The 17,192-nt window shown below is 47.5% G+C and overlaps 1 protein-coding gene across 10 annotated transcripts in view; it reads left to right on the top strand.

Moving 5' to 3' along the window:
- The window catches only part of LOC121592674 (Down syndrome cell adhesion molecule-like protein Dscam2), a 107,836-nt gene extending 92,942 nt beyond the window's left edge, over nt 1–14,894 (top strand). For 6 of the 10 annotated variants that reach the window (XM_041914325.1, XM_041914321.1, XM_041914320.1 and 3 more), the window contains 15 exons: nt 2,161–2,350; nt 4,296–4,913; nt 6,238–6,365; nt 6,522–6,658; nt 6,934–7,820; nt 7,901–8,980; nt 9,045–9,197; nt 9,263–10,408; nt 10,479–10,628; nt 10,738–10,908; nt 11,016–11,167; nt 12,801–12,879; nt 12,952–13,116; nt 13,841–14,015; nt 14,147–14,894. In XM_041914325.1, the coding sequence (XP_041770259.1) occupies nt 2,161–2,350; nt 4,296–4,913; nt 6,238–6,365; nt 6,522–6,658; nt 6,934–7,820; nt 7,901–8,980; nt 9,045–9,197; nt 9,263–10,408; nt 10,479–10,628; nt 10,738–10,908; nt 11,016–11,167; nt 12,801–12,879; nt 12,952–13,116; nt 13,841–14,015; nt 14,147–14,372 (5,457 nt within the window). In that variant the 3' untranslated portion in view covers nt 14,373–14,894. Of the gene's footprint in view, nt 1–2,160; nt 2,351–4,295; nt 4,914–6,237; nt 6,366–6,521; nt 6,659–6,933; nt 7,821–7,900; nt 8,981–9,044; nt 9,198–9,262; nt 10,409–10,478; nt 10,629–10,737; nt 10,909–11,015; nt 11,168–12,800; nt 13,117–13,840; nt 14,016–14,146 lie in introns of those variants that run through there. The other 4 variants (XM_041914326.1, XM_041914329.1, XM_041914328.1 and 1 more) reach the window with 4 other exon arrangements.
- The last annotated feature ends 2,298 nt before the right edge of the window (nt 14,895–17,192 follow it).

The following is a 17,192-nucleotide window of genomic DNA, read 5'->3' on the forward strand; positions in this document are numbered from 1 at the left end:
GCGGAATGCCAATGATGCTTTGCAATGAATTACGATTTCCGAGCCGTTTACTTCGGCAACCCATGTTTGCGTGTTTGATTGTTTAGGCAAAGGTTGGCAACGGTGAAATGTGTTATCGGTTTTCATGCATGATTGGGAGCGATGCCGGCACTCCAAAAGCAATCGATCAGCAGGAACAGGGTGGGAGTTTAGTTTGGGAGTTGATCAAAATTATCAATCTAATGTTAAAGTGATCAACAGCATATTGGCGGCCAAAACGCACTCAAAGTTTTTCCTGCTCAAATGCCATTTGTATGGTTAACAAAATGAACAATTTAAAAGCATCTCCACCCTAATGGTTTCACATGCTGTTAATTATCGAGCTGGTACTGCCCAGAGTGTCGAGAGCGTTCAATTAACAGCTCACACATGAACACCGGCTCGCCAATCCGAAGGACGGTCTGGTTCAATTTTTATCACCACTCATAACGACCATCACCGCTCCATCCATTCCATCCCATTCGACTGCCCCGGGAGGAAGTGGTATGTTAACCGCAAAATTGCTTCATAATTAAATTGTCACCCTTTGCGCGCTAGCAGCCAGCAGCGGCGACAAACATTCCCGCCATGTGTTCAGCATTCCGCGCTCGGGTTACAAAACTCGTGGTGCGAGCAAACAACATGCATTAGACAGAAACACAGAGCCACACGGTGATGGTAGCTGCGGAAATACATTGATTTCCCCTCGGATCGATTCACGCTCCCCCAGCTGACCGGAAGCATTTTCCAAGATGACCGCAAAACCCCATCAAGATGGGACGAAAAACGCCCCCGTTAGCTGTTTGCTTGTAGTGCGACGCCTTTTTTTTACGACGCTACAACGCGAAACACAATTAGTGCAATTAAATCGTTTTTCAACACTCGCCAAAGCAAACAGACGGCTAGTGGTCAGATGGCACTCAGCACCGGACACTTGTCGATGGTGTACGGAGTTTGAAAGCATGTTGCGGGTTGCAGTTTGGTAACATCGTAAACGAGAAACACACTACCTGGAACGATGATTGCCTCAAGAATTATGGTCGTGTTTCAAATTTGTGACCGTAAAACGATTATTTCCAAAGTATATCAACATTAAGAGAAGATAAGAGAGATAAGAAATGTTTAAATTTGTCATCATACGTGATTTGAAATAAGCAAAACTGCTTTTGTAACATCCAGCGCCAAAATGTATGCAATCTGTTTGTCACTATATGTTATTGTAAAGATAGCAAATATAGAAACACATACTTCAAACAATTGCATAACTCCAGGCGCTTATCCACGATCCAACCCAGTAGACAATAATGCAAAGAACTATCTGCTTTTCTCATGTAAGCGGTAACAGTTCCAGGAATGTTCGAAGCCTATTTTACACCTCCTAACCACAATTCATATAGTACGTCTCTCTCTAGCTCTCTAGCTCTCTTTCTCTCTAACTCTCTCTCTCTCTCTCTCTCTGTTTAACCTCCAACACGCAACAAAACCCGGCAGCGACACGTGTTACGGTGGTGAAAGTTTTCTCCGGAAAACCCCAGCCCGCACCCTTCCCGGACAGCACAGCACTGCGGCCCGCCACACCGTTAAACGTGCGGTTGATGCCGTTCGTGATTGTTTTGTCAGAGACAGGGAAATTAAGTTTTCCCTTTTTCCCGTACTAACCCCGCGCCCCGCTTCTGCTGGCGTTGCGGTGCGTCGCTTCCGTTTGGAATGAACTGGAATTTCGATCACGATTAAGATTTTGATACACTGTCTGCGTGTGTGTGTGTGTGTGTGTGTGTGTGTGTGTGTGTGTGTGGGGGGGGGGGCATGGTTGTAAGAAATTGTACCTCGGAGTGACAAGAGATGATGGATCGTAAGAGCTGATTGGCGGCACGGTATGCGTACGTTTCGAGCAAATTGAGCGGAATGTCTTGTGCGGATGAGCAAATATTTCATGCTCGGCACGGTATGCACGATTTGTGAAGCTATTTTGCGTAATTAAATGTAATGTCATTCGTGCGGTTGAGTTGCGCTGCGAGCCTGCCGAGGAAAACGTGTCCGCAGTACAGGCAAACGAGTAATAGCTTAACATTAACGTTAACGCTCTCATGCAAATCAATGCCATTTTTAACACATTTTTACTCAACATTCGCTTTCTTGCAGGTGCCAAGCTACATCCAGGATTACGTGGTAGTGACGGCCTGGGTGCAAGACTCGGGCGTTCATCTGTACCCCAACTCGGACATTGGCGGCAAGTACATCGTCCTGTCGAATGGCGATCTGTACATCAACAATGCTGGGGCAAGTGATGCGTACAAAACGTACTCGTGCCGAACTGTAAATAGACTCACAGGTAGGTTGTTCGAGCAGTGCGAAAGCCACTAATAGCTGAGCGCCTGAATGTATGCAAAACAGACACATTTTGCATTGCAAATTGCAAACAAACATTTTAGATACTACGATTTACGTGATATTGCATACATTTGGGCGCTTTGCGTTCGAAATTTAATAATTACTTATTGAAGAAAAATATTGAATATTGAATATTGCAGAAAAAAGGTGAATCTTCTTGATTAATAAAAAGCAATCACAGAAAACACATCACATTCAATTAATTGTACTTCAATCAAACTGAAATAATTATGCGATAATTTCCTGGGAAGCACTATTAATGGTAATGACGGCGCCTAGGTGCATGCAGCATGAAACGGAATTGTATCATATTGCTTTTTTTTGTCCTTTTTGAAGCTCGCTCTGTGAAATGAGTATTTTTGCTATTCCATCCCGCAATTAGAATGTTGTTAGAGATAAAACGGTATCTTTCTGCATTTCCTAATGATTGTACCGTCGGCCACAGCTACCCATTTATTGCGTCGTTAATTACGAAATCTGCATGTAAGTCAGGTGTTTCCTAGGAACGTACAACCGGTCCCCGACCCCTCCCCCAGAAACCACACACACACTTTCCCTTGCATACGGAGCACCTCCTACACATACCATACATTTCAATATATTCCGGTCAAAAAGGGACTTTTTTTCCTTGCGCTTTGCATTTCCGTATGCGGCAAGCCACATTCCATTTTTCCCATTGCTCGTGCGGGATAAAAATATCTTATTTCTCGTGCAGTAAAAACGGAAGAAACATCCCCCACATATTCCCTCTTTTTTGTCCTTATTCCCCCCCCCCCTTTGTTTGCCGCACCACGGTGGCATGCCAGCGTTACACCGTACTGCCAGTGGATATGCATAACTTTGCGCGAGCTAGTGTGCGGCTGGGCAGGAGGGACCACCATTCGTGCATTGCAGTCACGTAGCGTCCATTACGCGAGCGACAGTAATTACCGCCGCAAGCGAAGCAGAAATCGATCTGTGAAAAGGCACCGGGCAAGAGTCCCGGCAGCGGGGTGGCACCCGGGGAAAAGGGCCCGTGTTGCTGGGCCAAAAGCAAACCAAGAACAATGTGCATACTTGAACGCGAAAAGAAAGAATGTGTGTGTGCGCGCGGAATCATAAAAGAAAAGCTCCCGCAAAGGTTACAGCACAATATGGCATGCAGAGACAAAACAAAAGCACCATAGAAAACACAGAAAACACTGAAACTGCGTCGACAATCGAAAATCCTTCACGATCTTGCACGAGCTGCACCGGGATCGATGCACCCGGACGTGTGCTGCTGTACTGCTCGATGCACCAAATCCCCTTTTCTTACTCCTAGCGCAAAGGTGCAATAGAGCACAACATGGCGTGGGATTTTTGTTGGTGCTTACATGGGATTGTGCACCCATTGCCACGTGGCATTCCGTGGCGCACGTGAGTGTTTGTGGACCAAGTGGTTGAACTGTTGCTTAAAAGCTATCCCGCGCGCAACCGAGTCTCGGACGAGTGGAAAATGGAATTTCATTTTCATGACTCCGCCGATGGGCTACAAAGGACGGAAAATATGCAGCAGCAGAAGCGGTGATGGGGCAGTAAAAGCTCGTAGCAACGTGCTGAAATTGCATTACAAGTAGCAACCGCAGAGCGCGCACTAAACGTGAGCACTGCCCGGGACACTCGAGTAGTTTATTTTTTGCTTTTTTTTTTCATTTCGAGCAGTTAACTGCACACGTACGGAGTAATCTTTGAAAGCAGCGGTACCGATGATATTGCCCGGACACGCTTTTGCAATATTTATGTTTAACTTCTAATTAAAATGCTTGACCGTTTCGCCAGCAGGACGAACACCACTTCAAAGACAATTTTAAACAATCCCCTTGTAATGCCTCTCTCTCTCTCTCTCGCTCTCTTTCTCTGCACAGGTGAAATACAAATTTCAACATATCCAGGTCGAGTGATAGTGACCGAGCCGAAGGGACTAGTACAACCTAGAATTAACGTGGAGAAACATTCGCTCAAGCACGTGGTGGTGAATGCACCGGTCACGCTGCCGTGCGTCGCCCAGGGCCACCCGGTACCAACCTACCGGTGGTTCAAGGAGGTGAAGGACCAGATCATGCCGCTGCCGCTGAACGAGCGCATCAGCATCGTGTCGGCGGGCCTGCTCAAGATCGCCAAGGCCCGGCTCGAGGACAGCGGGAAGTACCTCTGCTGGGTGAACAATACCGCCGGCGAGGAAACGATCCAGGTGTCGCTGACGGTGACGGCACCGCTGACCGCCCACCTGCAGCCCCAGGTGCAGACGGTGGACGTCGGGAAGGATGCCCAGTTCCAGTGCATCATATCCGGCTTTCCGGCGCACGAGGTGCTGTGGATGCACAACGGCAAACCGATCGTGCGGGACAGCCGGATCGAGATCTACACCGACGTGCCGCGGATCGTGATCAAGAACGTGCAGAAGGAGGACCAGGGCATGTACCAGTGCTTCGTCGCGAACGAGTGGGAGCAGATACAGTCCACGGCGGAGCTGCAGCTTGGTGGTGAGTGGGGTTTTGTGGATAGTGTTGGGGTCTTGGGACAGTCTTGATCTTGCTTGGAATGTCTAGCACAGGATTGAACGCACTTTTCACAGGAGGAATAGCGCTTTGTCTGGGTACCAACTAGCAACTGATGTGTCTATTGTTTGGACCACACAATGCTTTGCTGAAATTAATCCTTGAAAGTACTTCTTCTTCTTCTTCTTCTTTTGGCTCAACAACCGTTGTCGCTCAAAAGGCCTGCCTGTACCCCTTGTGGGCTTGGCTTTCAGTGACTAATTAATTTCCCCCCGTAGCAGGATACTCAGTTCTACGTATGGCGGCATGGTCCATTTGGGGCTCGAGCCCATGATGGGCATGTTGTTAAGTCATACGAGTTGACGACTGTACCATTAGACCGACTAAATCGCATTGGAACTACAAACCGTTTTATTTGTTAAAATATAACCTGATCATCTTTAACCATCAGATTAAATTTCGTATTGATACAGTTTGACATTTGACCCCAGAAGAAGCTTTTAGTACAGTGCATAACATTACAATATAATCACTTGGTCTTTGACAGTACCGTCAAATTAAGCCATCTTAAAATTCTAAACTTAGTCTAATTTTTGCAAATCTCATATGTGTAAAATTTAACCCACAAAGAAGCTTTTCATTCATTTTGTATCCCCCAAAGACGTATTCAAAAAAAACAAAGATTTCAGGAAATTCTCAAAAAAACAGGTGCTTCTATAGTTGTGTTATCCACTGTATAAATAACACATTTTACTTAGAACTGGTTGAAAATAAATGCCAAACAAATGAAAAAAATATTGCCTTCAAATCGTAATATGTGTCAGTAACTGGAACAGTCTCCGAGCAAGAAACCACCGCAAAATGTCTCATAAAACCTGGCAAAGTCTTTTTCTACACCCTCTCAATACCGTGTCAGATGCAACCAAGCACACACACTTGCAGAGCGATTGCATCACCCTTACGCAATAACCCTCCGGGCAGCGTTTTACTGTGCCAAGAAAGAATATTCATCAGGCAGCATCCAACCATAATTAGGACACGGGAACATTATGTTCTATGTTCCCCTTCTATGCACTTGTTCACCCTTCTTTCCCATGGCCGGAAATGGAACTACACAAGAAGACAAGGAAAAGGAGGAAAAAATGGGGAAAGAGAGAGGGTAGAACAATCTCTTTTGATCATTGCACTCGAGGGGAGTGCAAACCAAACTTCCCCACCTTAGTCAAGTGTAAGGGCGCTTACTATTTGTTCCCCCTTTTTTATCGCTCTTTCCCTTTTGTTCCGACCCCCCCCCCCCCTCCGCTAACAGATGCTACCCCGGAGTTGCTGTACTGGTTCTCGGAACAGACGCTCCAGCCGGGCCCGACCGTATCGCTCAAGTGCGTGGGCACCGGCAACCCACCGCCGCAGTTCACTTGGAAGCTGGACGGTTTTCCGGTAAGTAACAGACACCTTGGTGGAATTGTCGATTTGCCCACGTCTGCCCAGTCGTGGGCGGTGCTGTGCGTGAAGCCGTAGACCCGCACCTGCCAAAGAGAGTAAGCGACGAATAATGCAAATGCTTTGCCGCGCCTGTGGTTACACTCATTGCAGATCCCCGACAGTCCGCGCTTTGTCGTCGGTCAGTACGTCACCATCCACGACGATGTCATCAGTCACGTGAACGTTTCCAACGTGAAGGAAGAGGACGGTGGCGAGTATACTTGCGTGGCGCAGAACAGCATCGGAAGGTAAGAATGGATGAAATGCATGTGTTTGCGAAACTCTTCTTCCCCGTGGGCGCTTCTGCAAAACAGCGACAGGGAGAGTGTGCATGAAAAATGCATTGCACAATCCATGCCAATCGGTGATTGCTGTGCGGTGGGTGCTCTTGGGAGAGAATACAGAATCGGGCCACGTTCATTTCCCCCCAGGAGACGTTTACAGTGCATCACACTAATGATGTAGAAAGCTCTCAGTCATTCCACTGTATCTCACAATTTTTTCTCTCTTTTCCACCAACCAGAGTGTCACACAGTGCCAAAGTGAACATCTACGGGCTTCCATACATACGCGAGATGCCAAAAATTACGGGCGTCTCGGGGCACGACCTCATCATCAAGTGTCCCGTCGCCGGCTACCCGATCGACAAGATACACTGGGAGCGGGACGGTCAAACACTACCCATCAATCGACGCCAGCGGGCCTACAACAACGGCACACTCATCATCGAACAGCTACAGCTGGCAGAGGACGCCGGCACGTACACCTGTATGGCGCAGAACAAGCAGAAGCAGACGGCCCGACGCAACGTCGAGATACAGGTGATAGTGCCGCCCAAGATTATGCCCATCCAGGCGATGACGAACATGCTGCGCGAAGGTATGCGGGCGGCCATCTCGTGCCAAATCCTGGAGGGTGATCTGCCAGTCAACTTTCGCTGGGAGCGCAACGGCAAACCGGTGCTCGGGACGGGCAATGAGGTGATCCGGCGGCTGGACGAGTACAGCACGAGCCTGGTGATCGAGCACATTACGTCCGAGTACTCGGGGAACTATACGTGCATCGCGAGCAATGTGGCGGGCAGCGAGAGCTTTACCGTGCCGCTGACGGTGAATGTGCCGCCGAAGTGGATACTGGAGCCGAAGGATTCGAGTGCCCAGGCCGGGCAGGACGTGGCACTGCACTGTCAGGCCGGGGGCCATCCGCAGCCGACGGTGACGTGGAAGAAGGCGATCGGCAACACGCCCGGGGAGTATAAGGACTTTCTGTACGAGCCGAACGTGTCGCTGCACGCGAACGGGACGCTACAGTTTCGCAAGATCGCGAAAGATTCGCAGGGTCACTTTCTGTGCGAGGCGAAGAACTCGATCGGGACGGGTGTTAGCAAGGTTATCTTCCTGAAGGTTAATGGTAAGTTTGCGAGCCAATGAATTTGTGGAGGTGTTTGGTGCTAACACATTCAACCATTTCTTGCTTTTTTCGCTCCCCAGTACCTGCCCACTTTACGACGAAAAACAAACAGATCACCTCGCCGCGCAACAAGCAAATCCACATCCAGTGCAACGTGCAGGGCGACAACCCGATCGACATCAAGTGGAAGATGCAGAGCTCCCAGCAGCAGCTCGACGAATCGCTCGACAACCGGTACAACATACGCGAGCAGGTGCTGGACGACGGCATGGTGTCCGAGCTCGGCATCTCCCACACCTACCGGCAGGACACGGGCGTCTACATCTGCCAGGCGTCGAACGCGTTCGGCCAGGACGAGATGTCGATCCATCTCGTCATCCAGGAGGTGCCCGAAGCGCCCAAAAACCTGCGCATCAACTCGCAGCAGTCGCGCACGCTGCAGCTCTCCTGGAGCCAACCGTTCGCCGGCAACAGCCCGATCGAGAAGTACAACGTGGAGTACAAGCTGGTGACGGATTCGTGGCAGTCGGCCGAGCATATCACCGTCGCTGGGACGCAGACGGTCATAACGCTGCAGAACCTGAAGCCCGCCAAAGCGTACCATCTGCGCATCTCGGCCGAAAACAAGCTCGGTGCGTCGGAGTACTCGGAAGTGATACAGGTTACGACGCTGGAGGAAGTTCCCTCCGGACCGCCACTCAACATCAAAGGGGAACCGAAGAGTTCGACGGAAATTTTCCTCTCCTGGGAAGCACCGGACCGGGATCAGTGGAATGGGAACCTTTTGGGATACTACGTTGGCTACCAGATCGCCGCCAGTCCCAACGATCGTGACATCAATCCGACGCAAGGCTTCAACTTCAAGACGGTTGAGGTGCGCAGTCACTTTGGTGGTGAGACAACGCTACAAAACTTGAACAAGTGCACGACCTACAACATTGTGGTGCAGGCGTACACCAGCCAGGGCAGTGGACCGCCGAGCAAAGAGATATCGCTCGGTACGCTGGAGGATGTACCTTCGAGCGCACCCGACAGTCCAAAGTGTGATGTGCTGAGCTCGACCTCGATCTACATCACCTGGTCGCCGCCACCGGTCGATGGACAGAATGGGAAGATCCGAGGCTACAAAGTATCCTACATTGAGATGGATGATCTTTACGGTAAGTAGAGTTGATTTGGAGGATTCAATGAGCTTTATTTTGATGCCTCTTTCCCCATTTACAGAGAAGGAACCGTATACATCGAAAACGAACAATCAGTATCTGACGCTGGAAAACCTGAAGAAGTTCACCAACTACACGTTCTGGGTGCTGGCGTTCACCAAGGTGGGCGACGGTGTTCGAACCAATCCGTTCCATTGCATCACCCAGGAGGATGGTACGTTTGCTCTACGTCCTCTACCAGCGTTAGTCTCTGTCAGAGTCTCTTCCCTTTCTTCCTAGTACCGAGTGCTCCCAGCGCTCTGAAAGCAGTCCCTTCATCCAGCACCAAGATCATCATCTCCTGGCTACCACCGGCCCACCGGAATGGTCTCATCACCGGCTACACCTTTTACATGCAGCTCGTCGACGGTGGACGCGACGAGGGTACGCACAAGCGCTCCCTAGTACCGTACGCCGAAAGCCACGAAACGGTACGCTTGCAGGAGCACGCCACCTACCAGTTCTGGCTGACAGCCTCCACCAAAGTTGGGGAGGGTGAAAAGTCCGAAGTGATCACCGTTCCGCCCAACAACAAAGTCCCTGCCCGGATCGTTTCCTTCAGCCAGGAGATTGTAACGCCGTGGAAGGAAACACTGATCCTACCCTGCCGGAAGGTGGGTGTACCGGCACCCGTCACCATCTGGCGGCAGGACGACCAGCCGATGGATACGGGGACGCGCAAGCTGATCGCCAAAAACGGTACCCTCTACATCAAGGACTGCCAGCACTCGGACGCGGGCAACTATACGTGCAGTGTGGAGAACACCTGGGGCAGGGATGAGATCGTGTACCGCATCCGGATCCGGGTGCCACCCGATCCACCGACACTGACGATCGTCAACACCTACACCGACAGTCTGCTGCTCGAGTGGACGGACAACCGGAACGGTGGCTCGCCGGTGCTCGGGTACGTGATCAACTACAAGCGCGAGAACGGGGACTGGGAGGAGCTACAGATCGACTCGAAAACCAACACACACCTGCTGGTGAATCTGTGGTGCGGCACGCGCTATCAACTCTACATTACAGCGTACAACAAGATAGGAACTGGATTGCCGTGCGATATTGTGCACTCGCACACGAAGGGACTTCCCCCGGTACAACCGAAACATTCGCAGATGATAACGAACAACTCGACGAGCGTGACGTGCTGGCTCGATTCGTGGGGTGATGGTGGCTGTGGGATACTGCATTTCTCGATCGAGAACCGGCTGTACGGGCGATCGCAGTGGAACATGATCGCTAGCCATGTGGAGGCGACGGAGCGGATCTTTACCGTGACGGATCTGCAGCCGGCAACAAAGTATCAGCTGCGTGTGACGGCGTACAACAATGCCGGTGCTACGATGGCCGTCTACAACTACACCACGCTTACTGCACAGGGAGGTAGGTGGAGTTGGTGGAGAGTAGCTTAAGAACTGTGGCGCTTTGCTAATGTAATCCTGTTTGGTTCCAGTGATGGTGTATCCGGATATAACGAACCCAGTGTCACCGCACATGGGTGAGAATCCGTTCTATGCCAACGTGAAGGTGATCTTGCCACTCTGTCTATCCATTCTGATACTGTTCGCGCTCGTTGCTGCGGCTCTGCTCATACGCAAGCGAAGTAAGTAGGCCATATCCATCTTGCGGGTCCTCTTCAGGAAGGAGTCTAAAGCCTAAAATACTCTACAAACTAATTAACTGATATCTCGTGTGTGTTCCACTCTTATCAGAGCTAAACAACCAGAACCGCATCCCATCCACCTCGATGTCGGAGTCACCGTCGATCGCCAACATCCAGAACAAGCACAACCGGGACCAGCAGTACCTAGCGGTGCGGGCTCAGCAAGCGAGCCGGAACAGTAACTCCGTTGACTCGGGCAGCTACAAAGCCGAGGGAAATGGTAATCGTCCCAATCAGTTCACTTCACTTCCGCGTTCTACCTGCCGAAAGGCTCCACTCACTCACCGTCTACTTTCCATACCTTTTCTCCGGTTTTTTTTTTCACAGAGTATATTGAAGACATTTGCCCGTATGCAACCTTTCAGCTGAACAAGCAAACGTACAGCGAAAGTTCATACAGTGGAAATGTCTACAGTGGACCATATCACTCGGTAAGAGGATCATTTGTGTATCATGATGTTAAAACCGAAAGCTATCATGTAAGTTTAATTTCTATGCCATCTCTTTCTCTCTATCTGTTTCATTTTTGTCCCATTGTGGAACTAAACTCTCTGTATGTTTTTATTTTCCTCATCATCAACATACAATGACAATGAGCGCGCACAAATAAACACACACACACTTCCAACGCAACCATCCAACAACTCCACAGCCATCCTTTTCATTAGATCTCCTTTTTTCCAAACTTTCCCATCACTTACCACCATGATCAGCGTCAGCTGTTTCCGTTTTATGCTTTCATCTCTCTGACTCTCACTCTGTCTCTCATCACTGTGTTCATCTCTATCTTCTAGCAAAGGTCATTGTTGCGTACGCATCCCATATCTCATGATCGTCGTCGACTCATCTCCTACCACTATTACCATCGATCGTCGTTCGTCTCTCGATTTGCTAGTATCTCTTACGGCGAACCTGTCGGAAATGTTGCACTTTTGTTGTTCAGGTCATATCCCGATGATCTTTTATTCCTCTTCAAGGTTTTACTAAGGTTGATCCTATTGGTACAACAAGCTCCTAACCTTAGAGAGTCTTGAGTCTTAAGTCTTTGAAGATCATAATCAGTACCAAATAGAGTGTCAGTAAAATTAGCTTAATTGTCCTGGTCAACCAGCCTCTCCATTGCTCTTGATCATCTCGTTCGCCAGCAAACCATATAATGCTTCGTTCTTGCATTCTTTCGTACCGATCACTCATCTATCCCCCTTAACAATTGGCACTCATCAACTGTGTTTCGCTTCATCCGATCATCTTTCGATTATCGTTTCAATTGTTTTGCGATCGTGTTTCGTATTCGAACTGAAATCACCTCTCACTAGCTGCTGATCGTTTCGCACTATTCGCTCACCATCACTACCAACATGATCACCACCATCATCACCATTGATAATCGAGAAGGCAGAAGAGAGCACAAATGCCCACGATCGAATCACAGTCGAACAAAAATCAAAAATGTCCCAAATGGTGTTTTTTTCTTTTTCTCTTTCTTTCTATCTCTCTTCTCTTTCTTTCTCTTTCTCTCTTTTTTATCGCTCTCGCGCGCCCGCTCTCTCTTTCTCTCTCTCTCTCGCTGGTTGCGTGTATGATCGAACCACATGCAAACCACAAATCAATCAAAACTCTCCCCACAAACCAAACCGCCCATCCAACAAAACAACAAACCAAATCCTTGGAAATGTCCCTCGAAACGGCGAAACAAAACATCCCCCTTGCTGCGTGTTTCGTGCGTTTCGTCGTTGCTGTCGTTGCTGTGGGCTTTGCTGGGTTATCCGTACCGACCTTCTTAACGATAATGCACATACATCTCTTCCTGTTTTATTTGCAAAAAAAAATGTAACAACGCCCCAAAACGAACCCCAAACACTCATGTGCTGATGCAACCGTGCTGTCCTTCTCATCCTGGCCTGGCGCTACCACATCCGATACGATTGGAACAATGCAATTGGAACAACTTCCAAACCAAAACTACCCAACCATCCCGCGGTTCGACCTTCGTCTGACTACATTGCGACTTTTGAAACCGAAAAAAACGAAACCCGAAACACAAACACACCAACCAAAACCAACAAAAATATCCCCTTTCTTCTTCGTTAACAAAAAAAAAACCTCCCGTAGAACAAAGAGCCCGAATACACGAAAGTGCGCAGAAAGGGCGGATCTCGGCTCCGAGATCCGGCCACCTCGGAACCAATAGGTGAGTACGCTCGCGCCGATAACCGTTTGATGTTTGCTCGCTGTCTTGCTCCATAAAGCCGACCATTTCTAGATATAAATCAATTTATAGAATCAGACAATCCCGGATCCACAGATTCCGAAGTTAGGAAGATACTAACACTTCATATACCGATTACAGAATATGATACACTCGGTTCCGAATCTGACAACGATATTGCCTCGCGCTCCAACCAGTCCAACTACCGTCACCATCGTGGTACGTATTCGTCCGGCACAGTTGAGTCGGCAAATTGACTTTTTATTCTTCTGTTTCTCCTTAATTTTTGAACTGTTCCATTGGTTTGGATTTAATTGCCCCGTTTGCCGCATCTTCATCGATCCGCGGGCTTTTAAATTATTTTTAATTTACAGCAAAAGTGCTCCATAACATTGGCAAGCTTTCCGCAAATTCCACCATCTTTACGATTGTGGTTGAGCGTGACGCATTGTAGGAATGTTAACCGCTTAACCAACGATGTGCAAAAAAAAAACAACTTTTAATTTGACCTTTTGATTTTACGTTTGCTATGAAATGTATATAAACGAAAAGAAATGACTAATATCAACGCGCAAGTGCTTCGTTGTTTGCTTTATCACTCACACCAACACGCTCTTTCTCTCTTTCGCTTTCTCTCTCTCTCTCTCTCTCTCTCTTTCTCTTTCTTTCTCTCTTTCCCATTAACTCTTTCCTTTTCATTCAATTTGCAATTCATTTGAACATTTGCATATACTTCTTCTATTTTCCCTGCCTGTTATGTTTGTTTTTGTTTCGTTTATCAACTTTTTAACCCGATTTTTTTCCTTCCTTTTTTCCTTCCATTATGTTGTTTTACTTCCTCTTATTGCATTCTTTTCTGTTAATTTCCATGTTTTTCTTTTTGTTTCTCTCCCCCCCCCCACCTCCTTCCCATTCGCTTTTTTCTTTCTTCTATCCTGCACAGACACGCAAGACGAAACGTCTTCGTCTAGCGAAAACTCTCCCTCGAGCATATCGAGAAAATCCAAACCACCCTATCCACCGAGAAAGTCTGCCAAAGCACAGTCGCAAAACCTACCGAAGCGGCATGTGCGTAGCTCTAGCGGGTACTCTAGCCACAACGAAGAAACTACTTTCAGGTAAGTTGATGATGGCCGTCTGCTTGCGGTCACTGTGTGGCCCTGCGCTGTGCCGTTGACCGCCCCTCGGGGGCAGTATCACTTTCACCGTTTTTTTTTTTTTCATTCTTTCTACCCTCCCGCCGCAACAGTATATCGAACTATCCCAACTATTCCGATCACATAACACCGCCGGCCCGGTTTTCGGACCTGCTCGGGCGGGACGCCACGCTCGCCGTGTCGTCCGTGAACCCATCGAGCCTGGGCAGCGCGACCGAGATCGGTAGCAACGTGGTGGGCAAGAAGTCGAGCAACCATTCGCCCCGGCCCCGTGCCGGCCAGAAACTGCAGCGGGAAGCGTTTCAGATAAATGTGTAAAAATGTGCGACGACCCGCGGCGAGGTTGAAGTCGTCCTCGATCGAATCATTCCACAACGATCCACAAAGGACTGAATGAAGGGGGGAGGACGTTAGTGTTTAGTGTACCCGGGAGATCTTCCCCTTTCACCAATACCAATGTCATTGTGTGTGGATCGTTTCTACACACGTGTCCGCACATAATCAACGGCTGCCCGCCACGTGAGCAGTGAGTTCACCCCTAACACGCATGCCAAAACACATTGTACTGAAGGACGTTTTCCATCATCAGCCACCATCATGCGTCCTTTGGGAGAATGCGAACGTTTTATACGTATATTTTTTATAGACTATCTTGGCTGCAACGCGCAAGCAAAAGGGCACGATCTCACACCAATGCATGCACTGGAAATAATTTTGCTTTGCCAAAACCAACCAACAAACAACACTCATATAGTCAAATCCCAAATGGAAAAGAAAACCTAAATGAATGAGAGAATTGAACAAAAATATTGGAAAAGAAGAGAGCAGCGCAAAACACAAAGAAAAACTAATTAGAAAAACACAATAAAAAAGTCAGAAAGAAAAACAAAGCGAGAAAGAGAAGAGCAAAGAAAATGAAAAAAAATACAAATGAAAAATATAACAAAAAAGTCAGAAACAAAATGGCAAACACACAAGCGCTAGCAAAATTGATAGTAAATTAAACCAACACAAGACCATTACAAAGCATGCCAAAACCCAGCATAAAACGAGAAAATGATAAGATAAGAAAATAAGAGACATAGCGAAAACTTCCCCTTATTAGATAGTATTGTTGCCAAAAGAGGAGGCAAAAACAAGCGCAAAACAAATTGATTAGAACCTAACACACACACAAAAACGAGGCCCTTACACTCTAAAAGAGGCGTAGACTAATGGAAGGAAGAATGGAATGGATCTTTCTCTTAACCACACTCTCAAACTGATCGGCTTAACGTTACTCCTAACACGCCATCTTCATTGCGTAACTGTTACGTTTGTGAAACTCTCTTCCGTATAGTTTACTGCGCACCGCGTGCGTCTGTCTGTCCACCAATCCTTCCGAAGGTGGTTGCCAACACTGGACCAAAGCCATCAATCACCGACTCCGGGTGAATAGTAACTTTTTCCCCCCGTTTATCCGTTTGTAGGTTACATCCAATTTTACAATTTTGCTATTTGTTACTGGGAAGTAGAGGATGAGATTTGGAGGGAGAGGAGAGAGAGGAAGTTACATGTTTACAGGGTTGCTCAACTACTGCGCGAAGAGCATAAAGCGTTGAACAGAAAGCTTCCAGTTAAAGTCCCACACACGTGGTACAAAAGTGAACAACACACACACAGAGACATACAAGAGAGAAAAACGGATCATACACGCTTGTTACGAAGAGCACTTGTTAAGAATTGGTAACAATTGAGCCCTTTAAAAGGGTAGCAAAGAAGAGGGGACCCTACCAAACAATCAAGTTGATCGAATCGGAGGGTCTTACTGTGTAAAAGTTAAGAGCGGAACCCCATAACACGCTGTCAACGATGGGGAAGTCTACTTCCTTTTTTTTTTTTTTTTTTTTGATAGCGTTTAAAAGATGACAACATTCACTGTGTATATAATGAAATCGAATTGAATAACGAACCACACACGAAACAGCGAACTAAAAACAAACAAAAAAAAAACACGGACAACGGCACGATAAACCCAAGCACATGCAAGCTTAGAACATTGGTTTTTGGTTGTCTTCGTTTAGTTTTTGAAGATTTTTACCATTTTAGCAGTGCCTTGTACCATCAATAGAGAGATACGCTCATTGCTTCTCGCTGCATTGCATACGATGCACTTCCAAATTGTAGCTCAAGCGCTTATTCTTCCGTGTCTTGTGACAAGTTTAACGAATTTTCTTTCAAATTCATTACAAAAAATACATACTAGCTTCTTTACATAGAAGCTTTTGACATTGCCATGGCTCATACGGAGTGGGAAAGCATCACCAACAATAACATATCCGTACGGAGTGTATTAACTCAAACATTCAAATTAAACCATTTCTTTTGTGCGTTATTTCGTTCGCCTTCTTTTCAACAAAAGCTATTAAAACTAAACTGAAATAGATAAACCTTACACCTTCCAACAGAAGACATACACAAACTAACAAACACCTAGAACTCCGTGAAGTACTAAGTACCCCGTGTTAGGCTGTAAGTGTTGGGCCCATGTTGGGCGGTAATAAGCAGTCCGTCGCATTGCCGGCCTCGGTGCGTGTATGAACAGCCCTAGCCCTAAACCGTAAACGTAAATGAAGTAAACCAATGAGACAATATCGAATGAACCCATTCCCAGGTGTGTGTGCGTGTGTTTGTGTAGCAGCAAGAAAAACGGGCGGCAGTAGTACCGACCGCGTTTCCTTTTTGCGTGCGCGAATCTGTTTCGTTAAGTTGCTGAGCGCGTGTTTTCGTTTCGCAAAAGAGAGAGAGAGAAAAAAACGAACCGAACAAAACAGATACATGTTATATTTGTACATATATATTTATAGAACGAAATGAATGGCAGAGCGTGTAGAGGAAAGGGATAATAAATAGGAGGGGCGAAACGTTTAGGGCCAAGTGTGGCTGGCACGCTGGCAGCACTGGCCACTACACTGGATAGACTGTCATGTCTTGTGATTTGGGGCCTGTTTAGGGAAAGGATTTGGTTACCCACTCATCATAGTCCCGCTCTCTTAAAGCAAGCCGTAACATAATACGCCAAAAACAAACAGAAACCAAACAGAAATATCACAATAAACAGATTGCCAACCTCAGCAAAAGAGTCTGCTCTCTACACAC

The sequence above is a fragment of the Anopheles merus genome, chromosome 2L (genome assembly GCF_017562075.2).
Source record: "Anopheles merus strain MAF chromosome 2L, AmerM5.1, whole genome shotgun sequence".
Lineage (NCBI taxonomy): Eukaryota > Metazoa > Arthropoda > Insecta > Diptera > Culicidae > Anopheles > Anopheles merus.